Source organism: Poromitra crassiceps (genome assembly GCF_964638095.1).
Source record: "Poromitra crassiceps genome assembly, chromosome: 12".
Taxonomy (NCBI): domain Eukaryota; kingdom Metazoa; phylum Chordata; class Actinopteri; order Beryciformes; family Melamphaidae; genus Poromitra; species Poromitra crassiceps.
In genome coordinates this window covers 46,085,826-46,111,347 of record NC_139632.1, presented here as the reverse complement: position 1 = coordinate 46,111,347, position 25,522 = coordinate 46,085,826, and the positions used below count along the sequence as shown (strand labels likewise).

The following is a 25,522-nucleotide window of genomic DNA, read 5'->3' as shown; positions in this document are numbered from 1 at the left end:
TTACTGGTTCGTTAACATGGTAACTAATGGTCAGTTCTTAAGTAACTACCATTAAGGAACTACCTATCAACTACTCATTAACTAATCATTAACTATTCATGAACTAATGGTTCGTTCCTTACTCGTTCCTCAGTAACTACCCATTTTTTGTGTTACAGTATTATGAAGTGTTACCAAAAAGATCTACCAATGACCAGTGGGTTCGGAAAGTATTCAGACACAAGATAGTGATCTTCTCGCATTCAATGTAGAACAGTCATTTCTTACACATGAGATTACTTTTAGCCTTTTAGTCATAAAGATTATTGAAAGATATTCCATACCAGACTGAAATGTTATAACAGAAGTGGAGTATTGGCCAGAATGACATGAACATTTGGACACTTATTCAGCGGGTACCTTGCATGTTGCATTCAGGTGCACTGTAAAAAAAAAAGCGCAGGCCGCCTTTTGCCCAGGTCTGGTCTAATGTATATGTATGTAATGTATATGTATGTATTTTAATATTGTGTTTTGTTAGTGTGCAAATAAAATGCATTCTTATTACTGTTATTACTATCCTCATCAATAACATAGCTGTGACATTTGAACATGGTACTTGAAACACATGGTAGTTGAAACACAAGAGTGTGTGTAGAATTTAGCAGAAGATGGAACATAATGGTATTATGTCCGTAGCTATCAAATCCACAATCCTGTCATGCCTTGCAATCTACATTCCCATATACACATAGCAACCATTTAGAATATGAGACAGGGATTCAGTGACTGGATTAGGATCATGATGCAGACATTGAGGGGGTGTCATTGGTGTCATTTATGCTGGGCTCTCTAGGGACATGGCCCCATCGCTTTTTTAAATGGCCGATTTTGTCCCCATCACTTTTTCAAAGCATAATTTGAGTTGATTTTTTTTTCAAAAAAAATAGCTTGCACCAATAAATGTTTTATTGTCAATTTGTTTTTAACGATACACAAAACAAACAAGCTCAGTCACAGGGAAAAATAAATAAATAATACACATACATATTATCGATGCTCAATATTGCAACATGGTGCCACCAGCTCCACAAGGTGCTTATGTGCTTGTAAGGGACATTGTGCGTGGGAACACACGCAAGGGGTCTATGAGAAACCAGCCATGCAAGTCACCCATTGCCCCTAACCTCATCAAGGTAGGCTAGAAACAGGTCCCAAATAGAGTGAGTTGGTCCTCGGGAACCTACGTTTCTCCATCCGTATGACAGAGGTCATGTCCGTCAACCACAGTTGAAAAGAAGGTGAAGAGGGGGATTTCCATTCCTGCAGAATGAGTTTTTTGGCAACAGTTGTCCCCTGCATAAGAGACTGTTGCACAGCCGCAGGGAAGTTCAGAGAGGACTTGGAGCAGCCAAAGATGGCGAGTTCTACACCAATAAATGTTAACTAACAAATGACAACACTTTGAGAAAAGGTTTATTTTCCACAATGAGAAAAGTCAGTCTGTGTCTTTACAGCTCTGCCTTCTGATTGGAGGAAGTCAGACTGTCTTTATAGCTCTGCCTTCTGATTGGAGGTCAGACTGTCTTTACAGCTCTGCCTTCTGATTGGAGGAAGTCAGTCTGTATTTTTACAGCTCTGCCTTCTGATTCTCATTGGTTTCAATGCAGCATAGCAGCCATGTTTTTAACAGTTTGCTGAGCCACACGCTGAAAGTTCATATTTATTAACAGCATCATCTGCGACCTAATGCTCTTCGCTCTACTCTTCTCTGATCTTCTCTTCTCTCCACTCTCCTCTCTTCTCTTGACCTGCTGAATGCTGCTAGATTAAAATGATGTGGATTCAGATGTTGAGAATTGTGAGAAAACAGCTTTATCTGCTGGCCAGAGTCGAATATTGCTGAATATAACTGCAGCATCACTGAACTCTACTGCATATCACTGTTTGAAACAGAGTTGTGATGCAGCAGTTTCATTTTGGAGACAAAGCGCGTTATTTAACATGGAGTGTTTCATGATGTTTCTGATCTGAATCATTTTACCCTTTCAACACTTGAAATTTGAATTTGAATGAAAAGAGAATTACAATGAGTTTAGTGAGATTTTCTTTCTTTTTTACAAGATGACAATAATATTAATATTGCTATTGGATTAAAAACAACAAATGTTGCTATGTTGCTTTAAATTTTCAGCCCAATCTGACCTGTAGTGTTAGAATAGAGACAGATACACATATAGTGGTATGGTCAACATTCACTACTTTACTCAGCTGAACGGATGGCCTAGTGGATAAGACATAGGACATTGTGCTGAAAGGAAGGGGCCCTGAGTTTGAATCTCACATGGTCACACTTAAAGTATACTAGTAGTATACTTATTTACATATTTGATGTAACCCCTGTAAATTGATTTTTGCTAATGTCATTTTGTCTGTCCTTATTTTATTTTATTCTAACATGTCAAGTTGTCTTTGTAAACATTAATTAGTGTATTGTATTGTTCTATGTCTTACTCTTTTGTTTGTTTATAGCTCTTAAGTATGTTGATGTGTGATTGTCTGTCTGACATATTTTGTACATCTATATTGTTAATAAAAAAAAAAAAAAAAATATATATATATATATATATATATATATTGTAAGAATAGGCCTTTTTCACGGTGGCCATTTTGTGTGGAAAAGGCAGGGTAAACACAGGTGCAAGCAAAACAGTAACGAGGGTTTCCAACCCTCCAATCATGGAAACTTCCATTCATTCATGAATGTTTTGCTTGCACCTGTGTTTACCCTGCCTTTTCCACACAAAACGGTAGCTGTGAAAAGGGCTTATTTTAATATTATTTAGGCTATGAATAATACACAAATTTAGACACATTTTTGGTAAATCTGACATTTATTTTAGAGACCTGGGACCGGTTGTACAAAACACCTTGACTTAAGATTTTCCTTAAAAGTCCGAGTTAAGGTTTCCATAAAATAAAATCGATTGCACAAAACAACCTTAAGTCTTTTCCTGTTCCTTTATGGAAACCTTAACTTGGACTTTAAGGAAAATCTTAACTTAGGATGTTTTGTGCAAACCGTCCCAGGGCTTTATTGGAGGGTGTGTGTGTGTGTGTGTGTGTGTGTGTGTGTGTGTGTGTGTGTGTGTAAAGGTAAAACCCACCTTTGTGCAGAGCTTCGTTGCTCATGCGATGTATGTAGCGGGCGGTGGTCTCAGGAAGCAGCCACTTCATCACTGTGTTCACACAGGACTTCCTGTAAGAACTCCACACACTCCCACTGACAGAGAAGACAGAGAGACACGGCTTCAGCAGGATGAACTGAACAGCGTGTAGAGACACGGCTTCAGCAGGATGAACTGAACAGCGTGTAGAGACACGGCTTCAGCAGGATGAACTGAACAGCGTGTAGAGACACGGCTTCAGCAGGATGAACTGAACAGCGTGTAGAGACACGGCTTCAGCAGGATGAACTGAACAGCGTGTAGAGACACGGCTTCAGCAGGATGAACTGAACAGCGTGTAGAGACACGGCTTCAGCAGGATGAACTGAACAGCGTGTAGAGACACGGCTTCAGCAGGATGAACTGAACAGCGTGTAGAGACACGGCTTCATCAGGATGAACTGAACAGCTTGTAGAGACACGGCTTCAGCAGGATGAACTGAACAGTGTGTAGAGACACAGCTTCAGCAGGATGAACTGAACAGTGTGTAGAGACACAGCTTCAGCAGGATGAACTGAACAGCGTGTAGAGACACGGCTTCAGCAGGATGAACTGAACAGCGTGTAGAGACACGGCTTCAGCAGGATGAACTGAACAGCGTGTAGAGACACGGCTTCATCAGGATGAACTGAACAGCGTGTAGAGACACAGCTTCAGCAGGATGAACTGAACAGCGTGTAGAGACACGGCTTCAGCAGGATGAACTGAACAGCGTGTAGAGACACGGCTTCAGCAGGATGAATGGAACAGAGAGCGTGGGAGGGGGAGGGGGAGGGGGGGGGGGGGTTCCTCACCTAGTCTGACCCTTGACCTCCGTAAGGTCACCGACACCAAAAGTGTAGCACACTCCTGTGTTCAGGTCCCAGCTGACCTGCAGGTTGGAATGGTAGGTGTTTGGCCTGGGAACAAAAAAGGATGGGGAAAAAGGACTTATTATATATTATATATATATTATTATATATTGATCAACTTCACGGCTGGAGCTCTTTTTTTGGGGGAAAAGATGGATGTGCCTTCTATACACGTATAGGTAAAAGAAATGCCATCTTGTCAATGGAATGGACTTTACAAGAATATGGAGTTTCTTGAAGGTGAGAATGTACAGTCAACTATTACATTGCTGCACTATTGTACTTTTTACTCTTATTTATTTTGTATGCTTTTTTTTTACCTGCTAATATGTCATATGTGAGAACTTTACAGTAGCTCTGTTTTATAAGTTTGTGTCCATATGGACATATGGGAAAATTCAATTAAAAGATGTACTGAGGGCAGAATAATGGTGTGTATGGTTGTTTATCAAGTAGAGACAAAGAACAAAGGCATTCACAGCCATTGGCAGATGATAGGCAGTCTGGAATGGCAGATCCAGTGCTGAAGGTGAATAACAGACAGACTGACAGACAGCAGTGTGGAGGAGCGTTGGGTAACAGACAGACAGACAGCAGTGTGGAGGAGCGTTGGGTAACAGACAGACAGCAGTGTGGAGGAGCGTTGGGTAACAGACAGACAGCAGTGTGGAGGAGCGTTGGGTAACAGACAGACAGACAGCAGTGTGGAGGAGCGTTGGGTAACAGACAGACAGACAGCAGTGTGGAGGAGCGTTGGGTAACAGACAGACAGACAGCAGTGTGGAGGAGCGTTGGGTAACAGACAGACAGACAGACAGACAGCAGTGTGGAGGAGCGTTGGGTAACAGACAGACAGCAGTGTGGAGGAGCGTTGGGTAACAGACAGACAGACAGCAGTGTGGAGGAGCGTTGGGTAACAGACAGACAGACAGCAGTGTGGAGGAGCGTTGGGTAACAGACAGACAGACAGCAGTGTGGAGGAGCGTTGGGTAACAGACAGACAGACAGACAGCAGTGTGGAGGAGCGTTGGGTAACAGACAGACAGACAGCAGTGTGGAGGAGCGTTGGGTAACAGACAGACAGACAGCAGTGTGGAGGAGCGTTGGGTAACAGACAGACTGACAGACAGCAGTGTGGAGGAGCGTTGGGTAACAGACAGACAGACAGCAGTGTGGAGGAGCGTTGGGTAACAGACAGACAGACAGACAGCAGTGTGGAGGAGCATTGGGTAACAGACAGACAGACAGCAGTGTGGAGGAGCGTTGGGTAACAGACAGACAGACAGCAGTGTGGAGGAGCGTTGGGTAACAGACAGACAGACAGACAGACAGCAGTGTGGAGGAGCGTTGGGTAACAGACAGACTGACAGACAGCAGTGTGGAGGAGCATTGGGTAACAGACAGACAGACAGTTTCAGGGGAGGCTCGGTGAATGGAAGTGGAAAAATATTACATTAGTTATTAAAATGAGATCTCATAGAATAGCCTAAATGTGTGTGATTTGGTTTGATAGTTCAGTCTCTGAACTATCTCTTGAACCAAATCACACAACTACTGAATCTCTGAGAGATTCTTCTGTAGTTTTAGGGAATTTGACAGTTTTCCCCACTTTCCTTCATGCATTGGTGCAGTCTGAAATAGCAATATCTTGGCTCAATTGTTGAGTGTCTATGGGATCAAATAACATAATCATGGCATCCAGAAAGTGAGCGACGGGGGCTCCTTTTTCTGAGGTTTGTCTGGGGGGAGGCCCACAGTCTCAGACTTTTGAAAACCCCTGAGTTAGGCCCATTCACATGCACCATGCATGTGATTAAAAAAAGATTACTGATAAACATTGTTGAGACATGAGTCCACACAGCAGGAGAGAAACCATCTTTCAAACAGGCCCTCAAGACCCACCTCTTCACACTTGCCTTCACCTGCTAACCCCATCACTTATTTTCTATTTATTTTCCTATTACAAATGTACTTATTAAATGGTTTTTACTCTGTGTGTAAAGCGACTTTGAGTACTTAGAAAAGCGCTATATAAATTGAATGTATTATTATTATTATTATTATTATTATTATTATTATTATTATTATTATTATTATTATTATTATTATTATTATTATTATTATTAAACCTACAGTTGCTCAACCTGTGGGAACAATGTTTGTTATAGCAGTGTTGGGCAGTAGCTTGCTAGAAGGTGGCGGTAATGCACAAAAAGCTGTTTGCCAACCGCCATAAAACAAAAGAAGAAGAAGATTCTAGAAGATTCTTCTTCCGTTTCCGCATTAGATTGGCGGCGGGTGTAAACTGGGTCCTCGCGCCAGACAAGAGATGGCTCTCCGTGTGTGAGTTGGCTAAACTTACCGAGGCGCCGCACCAACCGAATTGAATTACCGCTATTTAGTTATTAACCATGGAAGAACTTTTCAACAAAGTGTTACAGGTTTCAGTGAGGTGCAAGGATTGTGAGGAAAGGTAAGACTGCTAGCCTGAGTTAACGTAGCCCCGTTTTTCCTCTTTCGCATAGTATAAAGAGGAGCAACGGGGCTAGAGTGAACGCAAACTAACTTCACGCTAACGTTAGTTGACTGGCTTTTAACGCAAACTAACTTCACGCTAACGTTAGTTGACTGGCTTTTAACGCAAACTAACTTCACGCTAACGTTAGTTGACTGGCTTTTAACGCAAACTAACTTCACGCTAACGTAGTTGACTGGCTTTTAACGCAAACTAACTTCACGCTAACGTTAGTTGACTGGCTTTTTGTGGCAGTGTATGAACACTTTGGGTAGGTTTGCCCGAAGTTTGGGCAACAATGGACCTATTTCACAGCAACCCTTGAGGTAAAAGCATGGAGTAAAGCAGCTGTACGCTATAATACCATTAATTATGCGGTGCCAGGTGCTGTCACCCTCATTAATGCTATTCATTACACCTGGGTTATTTCCTGCTTTACCACCTCAAACGTTTGCCCCTGAAAATGTGTATTCTGAAAGACAAACTGTGTATAAACTGATATTAGGCTAAAAATAAGAAGAGGAAAAAGAATGGGTTGCAATAGGAAAAGTACTCACTTTCATCTAGCCCTTTGTTTAATGCAAGATAGACACCCTATCCAGAAAGACACAGATGTTTTAGCAGTATTCATTCAGAGAAATGTTTCTCTAAAGATCACCTACTACACACTTTCAGTTTGAAACTTTGAGCCCAAGTTTTGCTTATGTAACTGCTAACCTGCTTCTTTAATTTGACAGGAAAGCAAATATCCGAGTCACCGTTGAGCTTCAGTTGACAACAAGCCCAGTACATAAAAGGGTGAGTATGAGTTTGGCTGACGGTGGTTGACTTTAATGTATGTATTTGTTTTAAATGAGACCCATTAGCAACTAGTAGTCATCCTGGGGACGTTAAAGGTCCCATATTGTGTGATACATGTAGAAGACTTGCGTTGAATCTGATCAGCAGTGAAAGATTTGTTGGGTTTGCAATGTGTATTGAACAAAAGCCTCGGACCTAAACCGTTCGGTATGAATAAGTGTTTGTTACACCACATTCATTCATGGTAGAATAATAATACATATTGTACCCTTTTTTTTATTAATTTTTTTATTTGATAACTTATGGAAAACATAGTTTCTTCTTACAGGCTAACTTTTTTGTTTGTTTATATTAGGATCTCCTGGTCAGACTATCAGATGACGTAGATTCATATTTTCTGTTCAACGTCTCCATATCGGAAGAGGATTTCCAAAGGTAAGTACTTGAATGATATACTAGTGTACCAATTGCTCAGTACTTCAAGTTCTGACAAATTTCAATATAGTTAATCATAGCAAGCTTTTTTGCCACTTTGCTCACTGATGTTTATACATTTTTTGTCATAAGTTTGAAAGTTCAACAGGGCCTGCTGATAGACTTCGCAACATTCCCTCAGAAGTTTATTGACCTACTTAATCTCTGCATGTCGGAGCAAGAGAGAGAAAATCCAAGGTACATGTCAGTTACATTATTTTCTAATTTCAACTAATCAGAAGTCATAATAGAAAAACCCTATCTAGACCAAAAACAGGATGATACCGGATGTTACAGAATGGTTTGTACTTTCAAACTGGAGGATAAAGAGTCTACCATAAAGTCAACAGATCAACATTGACTTCATCATTATCTAGATGTAGGGCTGTACCTGACTCAGAATTCTGTCAGTCTAATTGGATTTGGCTGTTCAATGCAAATATTTGTTTGTTTTTTAAGCAATCAAAAAATCCATTGACATGAGCTTGTTTGATTTGTTTGTTTAATTGGGACTTGGTATCATATACCAAAATAGACTATATATCACAATCTATTGAAACCAAGCAATTCTGTCTAAAATCAGACATTCAGCACCCCCGTATAGCCGAAATGCAATGATCCTTGTTTCATAACCACATTTTGCGACTATTTGACTGTGAGGTTGTCAGTCGAAACAGGCTCCTTCCAACGAATCATTGAATCGTCTTGACTATTTGGGGTCACCCGTATGTAGGTGATTATTTATGAATGCGGAATATGGAATTCCGCTGGTAATGATCATTGAAGTTTGTGTGCTGAAAAAATAATAGAGAAAAAATAGAGGTGCAACACATGATACCTATCTGGTTTCCCTATGAGGTCAAATGTAAAGGTAGTGACCGTTGGGTCCAGTTGAAGGGGAATACACTGTGAAAATAATTCTTATCTTATTTCCATTGTCTAGGGTCCTACTACTATACTATCATATGATCTGGGTCAGATATTTAACCCTGGGCATGCCTTTAAGGCTGACTGATCAGTTACAATTGACAGGTTAAATTGCAACCACTACTCCAGAGGTTCCCAAACTTTCCAGAACAAGTACCACTGCGTACCAAACCAAATTTCCAAAGTACCACTTCCCACTGCGGCTACTAACTCCCCCCCAATAAAAACTCACTGATTTGCATATGATGCAATATCATCAGAAAGGCTAAATAGTAGTAGGCTACTGTTGCGAGTCAGACCCCAAATAACCAACACATAAACTGATACATGTAACATCTTATCTGCTGATAGGCTGATGGCAGTCAGTAAGGCTGTTGAGTACCACCAGATAGAGCCTTGCGGACCACCAGTGGTCCCCGGACCCCAGTTTGGCAATCACTGCACTATACCAATGTTGAAGTAAATGAAGCAAAATTGTCGTGTCTTTCATATTTTTTTCTACAGATTTCTTCTGCATTTGTCATGTCATTCTCCATTGCTTGAGGGCTCGGCTAACTTCAATATTGTGGAGACGAATGCATTCAAACACCTCAATCACTTGTCTTTACGGCTTCTTCAAGGCACTGACAAAGACATTAAAGATTATTTAGCAGTGTGTCTCTCCTCTTTGAAGGTTGGTCAATTCAGCAATATGCATAATAATTATGTTGTGACATATTAGAAGTAATTGGATTTTGTAAAAGCCATACAGATGTTTAATTGTAAGTTATTGAAATCTAAAGTTTTAAAATATTGTGGGGGAAACATTCACTCTATGAAATATTCTTGATATCCTGCTCCTGCTGCCATTCATTAAATTATCTTCACTATCAGCAGACGAGGTTTGACTTCTCAAATCAGTTCAGTTCCTGAGATATTCATATTTTTATTAGCAAAAACTTAACCCCCTGCATTAGTTAACGAGTTGACCCTTTTCCTTTGAATCTTTCAGGGGGAGAAACAGTCATTACAGATTAAGCTTAAGAAGACTGAAGATGATCTCTCCAGGCAGCTGAACTATGCTCAGCAGGTATAATGTCACTATGTCACAAGTCTTCCAACGGTGTAGCGGTAGATTCCCTGCCTACCAACACAAGGGTCACAGGTTCATGCCCCGTGCCGTGTTACCTCCGGCTTGGTCGGGCGTCCATACAGGCACGATTGGTTGTGTCTGCAGGTGGGAAGCCAGATTAGGGGTATGTGTCCTGCTCGCTGCACTGGCGCCTCCTCTGGTCGGTCAGGGCGCCTGTGCAGGTGGAAGGGAACTGGTGGGAATAGCGTGATCCTACCACGTGCTATGTCCTGCCGGTGAAGCTCACCGCTGTCAGGTGAAAAAGAAGCAGCTGGCAACTGTGCATGTGTCGGAGGAAGCATCGTGCTAGTCTACGGCTCTCCCCAGATCAGCAGAGGGTGGAGCAGCGACCGGGGCAGCAGGGGGGAAATTGGCCAAGTACAATTGGAGCGGTGGGGGGTGTGTGGGATCGGAAGAAAGTATTCCAACGGTCTAAAACCACCCCAAGGCCAGAACACCTGTGTGTCAGATAAAAATGGTTGAAATTCCCACTTCTAATTGCCACTGTCATTAAGCTGTTAATTGTTCTATTTGAAGAGGTGCAGGAGCTGGATACAGCAGGGTACAACTTGCACATCATGTTTCAAGACTTCAGTAGGACTGTGATTGATCATATTGTGGTTATTACTACATTTTATGCAAAGCTGAGAGCTTTTCCTCTAAAATCACCTTATTTTCTTAAAAGTGAAATGGCTAAGATCTTTGAACCAATCCTTTAAAGGGGTTGTTTGGTTTTGGGGGCATTTAGCTATTTTCCCCACTTAACAGACAAACTCAACCATGCCTTTTTTATGTCGGCCTGCAGTTTAAACATATGGTAATGTTTGTGTAGCTCAATAGCAAGTAGCAGCTCCTCTCTGAAGTAGGGAAATAGACTTACTAAATTGGTGGGTACCCGAACTCCGAAGAGTCAACGAGGAATTATGAGTTGGAGGGCCATTCAAATGGGTTTGTCCCATTTTAAAAGTACAGTACTAAGTTTCCCATTTTCCAGTTGTCTTGAACATGTCATAGAAGTCTTAACTGGAAATGAAAAGGTTTAAGTTGATATAATATAATTTCTTTATTAGTCAAATTAATGACTTAATAAATACTTATATTATATATATATATATATATATACACACACACACATACATACCTTTTGTTAGTGATCAAACTTTGGATAAGTTAGCAGAAGTTGTCCCAACTTTTGAGAGGAGATGATCCCATAGACTGTTCCTATACGCCAAACTGCATGCAGAGAAATAAAAAAGGAATGGTTTCTCTGACTCCGGTAAAGCTGGGGAAAATAAACAAAATTTCCCCAAATCTGAACTATCTCTTAACAAGTGTATGTATATCTTTCAGACCCTGTCAGAGAAGACTAGAGAGTTGGACAAATTGCGATCGGAATGGACAAGTCAGACCAACTCGCTGTCCAGCCGCCACGCTCAAGAGCTGATGTCAGAGAGAGAGAAGGCTTTAGAGGTGAGCCTCCTTATCTGCCCTGGCCAATATTACTCATGTCTGTTTTTAAGTGATAGTCCAACCATGGTCAAGACCGGGATGCTTTGTACACATTGACTCAATAGTGTTGAAATAAGCAGTGGAGTGTGATGTGAAATTCTCTTCTACGCTAGAAAGAGATATGGCATGTAAGAGAGTGAACATGTGAGCTTCTTTTGGGTGGAGAAAAAGAGGGAAGCCATCAAATCAAGGTGTGTGTGTGTGTGTGTGTGTGTGTGTGTGTGTGTGTGTGTGTGTGTGTGTGTGTGTGCGTGCGTGCGTGCGTGCGCGCCAGGGTTTTTCCTGGCCGAAAATGAGGCGGAGGTGGTACTAGAGCTCGACTGATATGGGATTTTTCAGAACGATACCAATTTTAGTGGGGAAAATCCCCCGCTTACCGATAGGCAGCCGATATGATTTTTGTTGTTGTTGAAATGAAAATAGATGTTTTCTATGTTGGTTATGCACGATTTGACTATGCAAAGGTACTCGGAAGGCTGCTTTTTTTTTTTACAAATAACTTTAATAAAGAATATTTAACATTAGATTGTCAACACATCGCTGTAATGCTACAAATTGCAAATGACAGAAATCCACCAAGTGCAACGCTTGTTAGAAAATAGTGTTTTCCATGAAGACATCTGTCAAGAGTTTTGTCAAGAGCTGGAGGTGGCACGAAATCTGACGGAGGTGGCCGCTTCCGAATTGTCTATGCAGGAAAAACCTTTCCACCTTTGATGCTAAGTGGATATTGCTGTGGTGTTATGATGCACTGTACTTCCTTACAGCATTTCTCACACAGTGCGGCCGGCTGTTTGTCCATTATGGCGGACTTTGTTGGTCCAAAAGACACACGTTTTAGTGAATCTGAATAGCTGAATGGGCTTACCCGTTCTGGTGTCAATCGGACTTATGAGACAATATGAGATACTGGTTTTTACTTTTTGAAATGTCACTACAGCACTAAATACCAGTTTTCATTGAACCACTGACCACTACAGCATTGACTCTTGCAGATACAAACCAGGCTTCAAAATCAGAATGAACAGCTCCGCCAACAGCTGGAGAGCACTCATAAGAAGAGCACCCAGCAGCTCCAGAGCAAACTGGCTGAGCTGGAAGCCTCCAACAGAGAACTGACGGAGAGGAAATACAAGAATGAGTCTACCATCAGGGACCTGAAGACTAAACTAGTGTCTGCAGAAGAGGTGAGTTTCAGGCTGAATCTACCATCAGGGACCTGAAGACTAAACTAGTGGCTGCAGAAGAGGTGAGTTTCAGGCTGGTCCACTGGTCTAGGACGTGTACCCTGTTGGTGTGACTTCCTGTGTTCAGGGTTCAGGTCCGTCCCAGGATCTTTGTCACATGATGTGATCCATCTCTCTCTCTCTCTCTCTCTCTCTCGCTCTCTCTCTCTCCTGGTCTTTCCTATCTCGCTCTAACCAATAAAGGCAACATTTCTCCCAAAAATATCTACAAACAAAATCACAGCAAAAACTAGGAAAATAAGACACAGGTTGAAATTAACCAGAACTCACCTAATGTGTGGAAAAAGTGAAGGTCTCTGAATACTTTCCAAGGCCACTATATATGCTTCTGTGGTGATGTGATATGATGCAAATATGACCTCAACTGTGTATTTCCACAGTTTCCCATGGCATTCGTGTGCAGAAAATTGACATGATGCAAAACTATTGCTACACCTCCGCATGCTGCAGCTGATCTATTCACTCCAAATCATTAACATTGACACTGAAAGGATGCAGACACTGTTCTACATGTCTGGGAAATTCTAGGAAGTTAGAATTTCTCAGAATATCATGTGCTGAAGTTTGCACCCTCTTTGATTCGTTTGGATGAGTATGCTACACTTGCTCGGCATGTGTTTCACGGATTAAAAAAAATTCTGCCTAAAGTTCAGTGCTTATGTCCGTCTGTGAGCAGGAGTGTCAGCGGTCGAAGCAGCAGGTCCAGTCTCTGAGGAGAGAGAACAACACACTGGACACGGAGTGCCATGACAAAGAGCGCTTGGTCAGCCAGCTACAGACAAGAATAGCTGTTCTGGAACAGGAGATGAAAGACAAGGACCAGCTAATGTCTCGCACAAAAGAGGTGCTGGAGGCTACTCAGCAGCAGAAGGTGAGAACTAACTGCTTGTGTACCGTACACTTTGAGCAGCTTGATTGATGATTCGCCCTATTCTGACCGATTGAGTGCAGTGCAGGCTCTGGTTGCAATTGTTAAAATGTGGAAATAAGTGAACTGCCAATCATCAATTATATCTATCATATGTATACATTATATATAGATATATGCTACATCACATATACTACACAAAAACACACTCATGCCTATGGGCAATTTAGAGCCTTCAGTTTACCTGAAGGTGTGTAGGCTGACAGGCATGACATGACTCCAAGCGACTGTTATGAATCCAAATAAATGACTGTTGGTCCAAGTAATGTTTTTTGTGTGTGTCTAGGAATCAATGGAAGGAAATGCTGAAAGCAAAGAAGTTCAGATTAGAAAACTCGACACAGCTGTGAAATCGCTGTCTGCAGACATAATAAAGGTGAGGATGGCTGGTCATCAGATTGCCAACCTGAACCTATGTGCTAATTTTGATCCCAAAACCTGTAGAACAATGACCATGTCCCCTGGTTCCCTGGCTTACAAACTTACTGTATGTTTAAAATGTTTGCCTGGAAGCTTATTGGATTTTTAGATGTTGGCAGGTTAGTTGCATCAGCTGAGAGATTTGATTACGGTATTTGTCTTTGAATCGGATGTCTTGCATAATCATATGGTGACACCTACTACAACCTACAGTTTGTTGTCTTTGGTCGGTGTACTTTCTTGTACTTTCTTGCTATTTTGTATTTTGTTTGTTACTGTAACAAATGCGTTCCAGTCTCTGTAACGTTAGCTGGATGTAACGGACTGCTTTTTGCAGTAATTTATCTCTTCTGGTCACATACCAGTTAAGCACACAGGGGCAGCAATTAGCTGAATGAGTATCATGCCAGAGTGCTGTTTGCCCTCGATGGCTATCATCTCCTTTTACCCATATAACCTTGTGTTTGGATTATGTTGTCACTCAAGACCCACATTTTCAGTTGTTTAAGTGCTTTCAATTATTTTGTGCCTTCCTGAGTGTCGATGACATTGTTCTCACCTCCCCAAACAAACCAAACTGAGTTCAAATAAACCACTACTCCATACATGCTTGGTTTGGATGACCCGTCACAGCCTCTTATCCTCTTTTCCCCAGGCCAATCAAATCATCAAGAAGCTGCTAGTGGAGAAACGAGACATGGTTGAAAAAAACAAATTTAAAAACTTAGTGACTGTTGCACAGGAGAAAGTTGTCCAGGAAACATCCAAAAAACTGCAAACAGTTTCAAAGGACCTGCAGGACACTCAACAACAGCTCATGACCAAGGATGAACTGGTATGACACATCATATTTTCAAAACTTAGTTTTCTTGCCAAATCACAGTTGTTGAGGTAGCTTCCTCACATTCCTACATTGAAATTGTTGATTAATAAAATATTGCAGTTAACTCAAACAAAGCTGATTTGCAACAAATGTCTATCTGGTCTGAAAATGTGGACTCCTTTTTATAATACCTTTATATCGAAATTACAGAACCATGTCTAAACGAGCGCAAATTTTCTGCATGCCACTGATGACATTTTGTCCTCAGGGTTGTGAGTCAGTCGGCCTTATTGGCATTTTTAATTAATTGGCATCGGCCGCTGCCTGCAGCAGCAGGGTAAAAACAAGTAGTGTGACAATTTATACTCAATGTTCACGATTACTACATGCATAGACAGAAATTCAAAATATGCGAGAATTCCCAAAATGATGCGCAATTCCCGCAATCCCACGCCGAATTTCAGGCCCACACTCCTTTGTAATAATATTGAGAGAGGTTGGGAGACTAAAGTGTTTGGGAGACGATTCATATTTCTCTCAAATCTAAAGCATGTTACATGCTAAGATAACCATCTTATATTACATTTATTTGTTATATTAGATTCTGAATGTGCATGAATGGATAATGGAATTATAGGCTACTGTTTCTTTACCCAAATACACTCATTCATTATTATAGTTAAATCATTGTATTTTATCGAATGCAAAAAATAAAATAATCTGCATTATATATTGCCATCAGCCACCCTGCTCTCTAAATATCGGTATCGGCCATTGAAAAACCCATATCGATCGACCTCTAAAACGGATACAGTAACTATGGCAATACAGTTAATGAAATCAGGAATTGTTCATTCAAATATTCATTTTTGCTTTCGCTCTGAAGCGCTCTCCCTCTGAATTTTGCATTGTAGTGATATACAGTACTTCATCAATCATATTGGATTAATAAATTATAAATACTACTACAGCTTCATTGAGAAAAATAAAAGTACAAGTTGAGTGAATGAGTTTTCATTTAAACAAGAAAATAAATTGAGTTTGGCAATTGTATTTCTTCAGGTGGGTCAAATGAGCTATGGGAGTTCAACCCACTGAAATTGTAACGTGGCAATCAGTAAAACACAACAGACATGATCAAAACACGCAAAAATCTTGCTCATAATATCTTCATCACTCACTCTTGACAAACGTTTTAGATATAGCACATTTAAGCACACACATGGATCATCTCCAAGGTCATATCTGGGTCATATCAAGGTTAATATCTGAATCCTTTTATATTTTATAATCTCTTTAGATTCTTCATATATTATTTGTTTGTAGGGCTGTGCCGATTCACTTATCTCCCGATTCGATACTATCACGATACTTGGGTGCCGATTCGATATATATTGCGATTCTTAAGTATTGCGATTCTTAAGTATTGCGATTCTACGATTATTGCGATTCGATATTACGATTTATTGCGATTTTTGTTTCTTTTTTTCTTTTCTTTTTTCAGTTTGTTTGCTTTTTTCCACTAGATTAGAACATGGGAAAAGTTGAATCATACATTAGAGACTGTAAATTATATCATGAGTAGGGCTGGGCGATATAGTTAAAAACAGGGGCGGACTGGGATCATAATTCAGGCCGGGCATTAGATACCAAGCAGGCCAGGCCGATATGGGCCGACGCGCGTGAAATTTGGGCCGTTTGAAGCCCAATTTGGGCCGTTTGAAGCTCAATGTGGGTAGTTTGAAGCCCAATTTGGGCCGTTTGAAGCTCAGTTTGGGTCGTTTGAAGCCCAATTTGGGCCGTTTGAAGCCTAATTTGGGCCAAGTCCAATTTTACAATGAGATGCACCCACTTTAACCCTGAAGTGTAATTATTACTCCAGACTAACTAATAAAGTAATAAAACCACTAGTAAACCAGTAGGCAGCGCCTGGCCTGCTGTTCAGTGAGTGGCCTGACTGCGGGCACCAAATTTTTTTTTTTTTTTTTTTTTTTGCTTTTGCGATTATCGATTCTGGAATAAAAGATCGATTCAAAAAATCGTGACATAAAAAATCGCGATACTTAGGTGAATCGATTTTTTTCTCCCACCCCTATTTGTTTGTCTCATATTTTTTTATCAACATTACATGAGTACCAACCACACTGACAAATTCCTAGTATGTGAAAACATACCTTGGCAAATAAAAGAATTCTGAGAATCTGAGAATACTCAGTCTCCCATAGACCTCCTAGCTTAGCCTAAAAATTCCTAGCAAGGAATCCCAGTTCAAGTTCTCAGAGCAAGGAATGGACATGACCTTTTATCTAAGGATGTGATTGGCCCGGTTGCTAGTTATGACGTTCTCTTTTAGACAAATTTTTTTTCAACATGCCTGATGCCTCCATTATCATACACACACAAATTGTGAAAAAAAATTGTGTGTACCGTAAATTCCGGACTATAAGCCGCGGCTTTTTTCCCGTTTTTTGGCCTTTTTTGCCCCCTGCGGCTTATATAACGGTGCGTCTTATCTATGGATTTTTTCCAAAAAAAAAAAAAAATCTCTCTTTTTTAGCACTCTTTCTAACTATAAATCCACTTCTGTTTTAATTTCCTCTCTTGCCCTCTTTTAACAACATAACATAACATAACATAACACAACACAGGTAAGCAGAAAGAAAAAGACGAAGCAATCACGCCATGAATGAGGAAATGACTCACCTGCTGGAGGCTGGAGATACACCGCTTGGGCTAAACTTTTACTCCGTGAAACACTATCGATTAAGTCCGACATCGCTCAGAGGTTTTGAGCAGCTTGAAAACAAGTTTGAAAACGTGCAGAAGTCCATCCACTCACTCACTAAAGAAAATAATGCAACCGTGAAGAGTTTCACTCGTCTCCAGCCATCTGGCCGAGTTAGAGCCGAAGTCCCGAACACAGTGAGAAAACCTCCCGAAGCTGCTGCTGCAGCGGGGTGCATATTGTCCGGCCAGCCGACCGAGAGGCATGCGAGCCGGGCACTATTAAACAGTTGGGGTGTGTGAGGTGGCTGGCTGTGGAGGTGGCGGTTTCTCCTCCTCCTTTCTCCCGCACACCGGGCGCCTCGACCACGTCCAGACCCCGGCCTGCCACCGAGGGCCATCTTCATCTGCCTACTCCGCTGGCCCGACCGTCAACTCATCCTCCAGGCTGCGGGGAAGAAGCAGCTTTTTCGCTTTTTCGTCCGGCAGGACCTCTCCGCGTTGGTGCAACAGAAACGCGCAACATACAACAGCATCATCGAGTCAATGGATATCGCTTTGGCGTACTGTACCCAGCGAGACTCGTCATAACCAGACCGGACTATCTTTAGCACTCTTTCTAACTATAAATCCACTTCTGTTTTAATTTCCTCTCTTGCCCTCTTTTCACCACACCGCGGACACTGTGTGCCCAGCGGCGGAACAAGAGCTCAAAGTGAAACTGCCGAATATCTTTTGAGTTGGACTGGTCAATAGTACTGTGAGTAACTAAAATAAAAAAATAAAAAACGGAATTCTCTCTTCTTTAGCACTCTTTCTAACTATAAATCCACTTCTGTTTTAATTTCCTCTCTTGCCCTCTTTTCACCACACCGCGGACACTGTGTGCACTGTAAAAAAAACAAAAAATACCACAATGTGTGATTTTGTCTGGGGATTAGTGACCTGACTTTTGTTTTGTTGAAATGTTAATAAATGGGAGCTTCCCCAAACAGCCATCGATCCCGACAATCCCCTCTGTGCACGAAGCCTTACATATGGTAATTAAACATCAAAACACCCGCGGCTTATAGACCGGTGCGGCTTATAGAAGAAAAAAATAGTCACCTTTGAAGGTGCGGCTTATAGACCGGTGCGTCTTATAGTCCGGAATTTACGGTATTTAAAGTGTAGTTAAAATGTCATATCACACTTACAATGTCAAAAATGAAATTCCCAGTTTAATAGATACAGCAACTATTTTGAAATTTTTGAACACAACCTGAGAGGGTATACTTTAAAATTAGCATATTCCGTGGTGGCTGATCATGTGGATTCACTTTTGACATTTGTAGGAGTAGGTCATCTACAGATACAGATAAAGTAATTTCTATGTTAACAGGTTTCAAAACTGAAGGAACAGTTGGAGACGACAATCCAGAAACTAAATGAATGCAAAGAACTGCTGAAAACCAATGAGAACGGTAAGGAAGATGTTCTTACTCATTTCAATAATGGATAAGGTGCCAATGCAAAGTCTCAACTTGAAGAAAATTCTTAGGTACATATTTTCACCATCTGCTAAAGTTTCCAAAAGTCAAGCTGAAAACATGGCACATGGATTTTATAAGAGAGGCATCTTCTTCTGCTTATAACTAAATGTTGATACAATCAAACAGGGTACGACACTGGAGTGAGGACCTTCAAATGGGCCGGCTCCACACAAAGTTTTTGTTGTTGCTTCCAGTGCCTTTGCTGGCAGCAAAAAAAAAACTTTCTATGAACACGGCCCCATACTCTAGTCTAAACAAACCTCTGAGTTGTATATTTCTATCTAGTACTATTTAGTTATGAAATACACCAATGCTGGTCATATTGTCAATATTTTAGCACAATTGTGCCTGTATTGTACAGTATTTATTTACTGTATCTAACTAAACGTGGCTCATTCGCCCTCCAGTGGTTAAACTGTGCAGCTAGTTACAGTTGGAGACGCACCTCCTCCTCTGCCCGTTCTTCACACCCACTTTCTTCCAATTTTCAAAATCACAGAAAAGCTCAAACTTGGTGGAAAATACTCATTAATATTGGATTCCCCCCCCCTTTTTTTTACCACAGTGATAAATTGGCTGAACAAGCAGCTAAATGAAAAAGAGCTGTCCAGAAAGCCACAGTCTGCTGAAGCATTTGAGACTCCAGTTGTGCCTACGACAGCAGGTTTGAGGGTAGGAAACATCACAGTTTATAACAAAGCTTTGTAACTTTACACACACACTCAGTCAAACTTAGAACCAGTGTGTTTCACAGCTATACTTTTTTTCTGCCCACTCTTGGTCACCAAAGATATTTATGCACTGCTGGAGAAAGTTAGTCTGCATGAAACACAAGAATATTAGTGCTATGAAGCAATATTTGATACATTCAGTTTTTTTCTGTCAGCATTCACACTAACATTAACAATATCTGCATTCATACTGTGGATCTATATTCATAACAATATGGTTTGCCACAACTCAAAATTGTGCAATGATGGTTTTGACATTAAACATCAATATTGCAGTGATCAAAGTCAAACAATCACCAATGATGCTCCTGCTGTATTGAAAGTGAGATGGAACATAATAAGTAGTGCAGTGATGGAGGAGACATAGAACACTATAATTAGGGCTGTGAATCTTCACTGGCCTCACGATTCGATTACGATTCAGAGGGCTACGATTCGAGTACGATTATCGATGCATCTCGATGCATCTTAAATCGATGCATCACTTTTTTCCGTAATACATGATTCATTTTTTGTCACTTTCTTTTTTCTTACTGTGTGGCTACTTTTAAAATAAAAGGGCATTTGGAATTGCATTGTATTATGATCCATAATTAAAATAAACAACTGCATGTACTTCCATTATATTTTATTTGATTATAATTATTATTATTATTATTTATTTTTTTAATAATCGATTTTTGACATTTGTGAATCGATGCAGAATCGTGCACGTCCGCATCGCGATGCATCTTATAATCGATTATTTTTGACACCCCTAATTATAATCACTGGTTAACTCATTGAGTGCCAAGGACGTCTTTCGACGTCCAATTAAATAGTGACGTAGAGTGCCAAGGACGTCTTTCGACGTCCAATGCGTTTTTTGACGGTGGGACGTCGATCAAAGCCTTCTGCATCTCCTGTACAAATATTGTAGCTATTGGAGGTCTATAACCTATTTTACAGAACCCTTAGGTGGCGACAGTGCTCTCCAGATTACAGAAAGGCAGAGAAAAACAGAGAAGAAGTCGTTGGGGAAACGGAAATCGCATCGCATCCGTATGCATCGATATGCATGAAGCATACGTTAGCTGTGCCTGCAGCAGCCAATCTGCTCCCACAATTGAGCTCCTCCGTGTCCGCTGCGACAGCCCATCCGCATGATCAGCCGTGGAGTTGTTATTATTCTCAACTGGAAGCATAGGAGCCGGTGACAAACACACGCGGAACGCTGTAAAAAAGCTGGATGTCGCGCACTCTTCACTGTGCACAGCAAACTCAGCAGAGAGCCACCAGAGACACTCCCATCCGGAGGAGGAGTGTGCAGTTGAGGGGTGGGAGGGGGGGGGGGCACGCAGAGCAGCACACAACACTGACCCAGACAGACCCAGACAGCAGGACAGGATTGGCAAACGCAAGCCAGAATATCCGATGCCCACCAGCAGCAAATCAAGACCAGCAAGAAGCTGCAACCAGCAGCGCACGCAGGGGCCAGCGCTGCTGGTTGCAGCTAAAAAATATTATTCTGCCAAACAAAATTCCCTGGCCTTCACTGTTTTATTGAAGGAAATTATTTTTGAGGTGTGACTACATCAGAAAATTAGCTTCAGAGTCAGTGATGTGTTTGAAATGTTTAATTTCACAAAAGGGTCATTATCTCAGCTTCTAGAAAAAAACGGCTGCTTTGGTTAAATCAAGCTATCTTCTCCGGCTGATAACTAAAGAACGGAAAATTATATCAATAAACCTGTTTTTGCTGATGATAGAAGAGAGTCTCATCGTTCTTTTTGCGTGTTCAGTGTTTACATAGTAATATCACACAATATTCTGTGGGCCTCGAGAAATCACTGAAAAAAGCTCTGAAACTCTGGCACTGGGAGCGTCCGTTCTCCAAAAGTGGCTGGCACTCAATGAGTTAATTGCACAACTTTTCGACCGGTCTTACACACCTACTGTAACTGCCACAGCTTAGCCTTTACAGTGGGTTTACCCTTTACCTTATTAAAGATATTCAAATGTTTTACAGGCCCAGTTTTATCCCATGCTTGGCAGGCCTGGTGTGTCTCCGATGGCGGCTGGTGTCACCCCTATTGGACAGGGTCCAATGCAGCCATACAATATAAAGAGGTGAGCTTATGTGCTGGTTTCTTTCCTCCAGATGTAATTAGTAGCAACAACTTAGAACCCATGCAGAGTGTGGAATACCATCACCCATCAGACTTTTGCACACTGTTGTGCTAAAAAATACTTTAAGAATGAAGTGAACGTCTACATAAATAGTGTATTATAGAAGAAAGACACACAGTGTCATAGATGGAAAGCAAGAACTACTTCTAATGTGAGTGCTGTTGCCGACCTCTGTTCCTGTGATCTCCCTGCAACCTGCACCAATTAAGCTGTTAGACCAGGAGTTGTGCGTGCTATTCCCTGCTGCAGTAAATGTAAAGCAGCCTACACAGTTCAGCAGTATTGCAGAGAGGAGGCGAGTGAATGATGCTGGTTCAGTGTGTTGTCTGTGGACATTGCCACGCCTCCTAATGGCCACTAAGGGCAGACAGACAAAAGCCCTAGATATACTCCCGAGTTGAGGCGGACACGGACAGCTGCGGGCACCATGGACCCGTGGTAGGTCTGTTTATACTTGTTTCTGGAGACGAGGACATGTGAAGAGGGGGGAGAGAGAAGCAAACTAATTTTTGCAGATCTGAAAAGCAGGTAAACCACTGTGGGATTATTGAGAATGTCGCTAAACCAAGGAGAGAGTGATGAGTGCTTGAGCAGAAATGTAGTTTAATGCACAGCGGGTTTTCTAGACCGTGTGGATATGGCCGTGCGGTCACAAAATATTTGAGGTACGTGGTTGTCTGCAGAGAGCCTGCGCGCACACCCTCTGATGACGAAATGTATGTCATGTGAAATAAAGTGCCATATTAACCATAGATATGAACATTTATAAAGTAAAAACTAAACAATTGCCGGGGGGGGGGGGGGAATGGCGTCGATTCACATTTTTCTTCTGCTCGCTGAAATGCATTCTGGGCAGTGTTGCCAGATGGTAAATGTTCAATCATGTTAATTTTCTTTTTTGGAGGTATTTTCATAAGAATCTTGAGCCCAAACTGTAAATTCATTTTTTTTTTAACTTGCACTACGCTCTTTAAATAATATTTTTCCTTCAAAGTTGTTCAGTTTCTGTCTCCCTTTTTAACACATGGTATCAGATTGTTTGTGGTTTTGTCTTGCCTATGGGGGAAGTCTTGTTTAAGTACAATACTGGAAGGCTGTAAGTAAAATGACAAAAAAACATGTCAAACCCATGTTTCGTTTTCACTATGTATGTTAAAATGTTAAAACAAGTCATGCTGATTTTTCCTGTCCTTTTATTGTCCCTAGTGGGGAACCTGCTGGTTTGGACTCAAAGTACTTTGAGAGGAGAGATGATAGCATCCCACTCCCTGGTCTGTTGTCTAATCTGCAACATAGAGGTAAAACCATAATTTTTACAGTACAACATGGACATTGAATAATAAAATGTACTCGAATGGTGGGTTGCATCAACAAGGATTACTTTTTAAAATGTTAAATCTCAGTTTAGTTATTGCTTTGAAACTGATTTAGTTCAATCCTGATGCTCCAAAACCTAAACTCTTTTTGATCAGGGAAAGAACTTTAAAGCCCCTATTTGAAAATTGTTAATTTAGGTGACTCCTAGTGTTAGTGCAAAAAACAACAACCAAAAAGACAATGTTGCAAATATCTTTGATGTCTGAGTGACATTTGCGACAACTCACTCCATACAGCTGGGAAAAAAATAGCTGTTTGAAGCTAGATTTAGTGAATATAATGCTAACGTGATGTTACATGTAACCTATTTGTCCACGAATAGAATTCAACATTGCCTAAATAACTGCAAGTATAATATGAAGACGTAAAAACAAAAACATGCCTCTGTACAAAAGCTTCACAGCAAACTTCATTTAAGGAGGAGTGCAGTGTCCTGTCTTGTCTTGTCTGAGGTTAAATGCAAATACAAAAAAATTACAATCAAACTGCTTCATCTCCACTTTAAACTGTATTGTGCAGTCCTACTGATAATCTCATAAAGCACATTAATGTGAAAGCAATAAGCATATAGCCTACATGTTTCACTTTATGCTCTGAAATTGTAGCATACCTGAAGGTTCCTGGTCTGGTTCTGATGAGTTCAACACCACATCCAGCTCTGCAGGAGTTACCCTTAAAACCAGATAATACGATCCATTGAATCATCATAGGACCATAATGGCTTAGTTATTAAATACTTCCTAGTATTTTGAGTAAGGACAGTTTGCAGTTTGTGAAGGCATTTTAAAGATGTACAGTAATGGAAAGGTATATATATTTTTTTCTTCCCAGATTTCCCTCAGTGACCAACAAAGCACTTGGTACCTTCTGCTTATTTCTCTGCGTGAAGTAGCACGAGCTAACTGGACTCAAACGGTACACTGACCCTGCTGTTCTCAAGAGCTTTAGGTTGATTAAATTAATTGGTTAATTGGTCTGAACAAATGCAATGACAAGTGGTGTGATGTGAGGCATTTCAACAAGGATACGGATGCTATCCTCCATAGCTCTTACCCTTATGTTCCCATGGTAGACCTATCCAGATGACCAAGCTCCATTTCCCCAAAACTCCGATGGGAGGCCTTCTTTTAGACCCTCCTCCCCAAACTTGTCATAAATTGCTTTTTTTTCTTCTTCCGAGCTGTCATAAAATATAGTTACAGTTTAATTATAAACAAGTGGCACACTGCCACTGTCAGAGATGACCAAACACTATAGTTGTTGTTGTTAAGAGAGCTGAGCTGTCTATTTTGTTGGGAAGTGAAATGAAAAAATAACAGTTGTTTGGGATGGCAACCAAAAAAAAAAAAAAGCCTTTGTACATAACTGATTTTAACCTCTAGTTCAACTAGAGGTTAAAATCAGTTATGTACAAAGGCTTTCTTTTTTTGTGTTCTAATGTGTTCAATAAAAAAATACTTTTAAGTAGCTTTTGCAACATAATTTTGGATCCTCACTGTTTGTATGTTGCATCTTGTTTAATTGTCAAATTATTTCTAAACAAATTTGGGCTTTTCAGTTGGAGTAATCAATCACAAATTAATTTATTCCGTTTTTGGATCCTCACTGTTTGCATGTTGAATCTTGTCTTAACTCATTGAGTGCCAGCCACTTTTGGAGAACGGACGCTCCCAGTGCCAGAGTTTTCAGAGCGTTTTCAGTGATTTCTCGAGGCCCACAGAATATTGTGTGATATTACTATGTAAACACCGAACACGCAAAAAGAACAAGGAGACTCTATTGTATCATCAGCAAAAAAAAGTTTATTGATACCATTTTCCGTTCTTTAGTTATGAGCCGGAGAAGATAGGTTGTTTTCAGCGTTTTCAGGCATTTCAAATTATAAGCTGAGATATTCAGCCTTTTGTGAAATGCAGCATTTCAAGCACATTCACTGACTCTAGATACGGTAATATTTTCTGATGTAGTGATGTGGTGTAGTTGTGTCCTGCCCTGCGTGCCCCACCCCCCCTCCCCCCCCTCAGCTGAAAACTCCTCCCCACACTAGTAACACACAGCCTCGCACCAAGCGTCTAGGAAGCCTGGGAAGCGCCGCCTCCCAGGCAGCGCAACATGGAGAAGCCACACGCGGACTGCAGTGAAAGGTTTGGCTTTTCAGTGTCGCGCTGCTGCTTTT

General features: G+C 41.0%; 1 protein-coding gene across 1 annotated transcript; it reads left to right on the top strand.

The window, feature by feature from the left end:
• Positions 1 to 6,469: 6,469 nt before the first annotated feature.
• On the top strand, positions 6,470 to 24,484 carry sass6 (SAS-6 centriolar assembly protein; the record flags this gene model as incomplete). Its single annotated transcript, XM_083648093.1, has 16 exons — positions 6,470 to 6,531; positions 7,311 to 7,371; positions 7,730 to 7,809; positions 7,942 to 8,046; positions 9,280 to 9,448; positions 9,767 to 9,844; positions 11,237 to 11,356; positions 12,391 to 12,582; positions 13,319 to 13,513; positions 13,857 to 13,946; positions 14,646 to 14,825; positions 18,919 to 19,000; positions 19,635 to 19,741; positions 21,809 to 21,909; positions 23,176 to 23,267; positions 24,178 to 24,484. 16 exons carry the CDS (start codon positions 6,470 to 6,472, stop codon positions 24,189 to 24,191), a joined length of 1,728 nt encoding a protein of 575 aa, XP_083504219.1. The 3' UTR covers positions 24,192 to 24,484.
• Between the last annotated feature and the right edge of the window lie 1,038 nt (positions 24,485 to 25,522).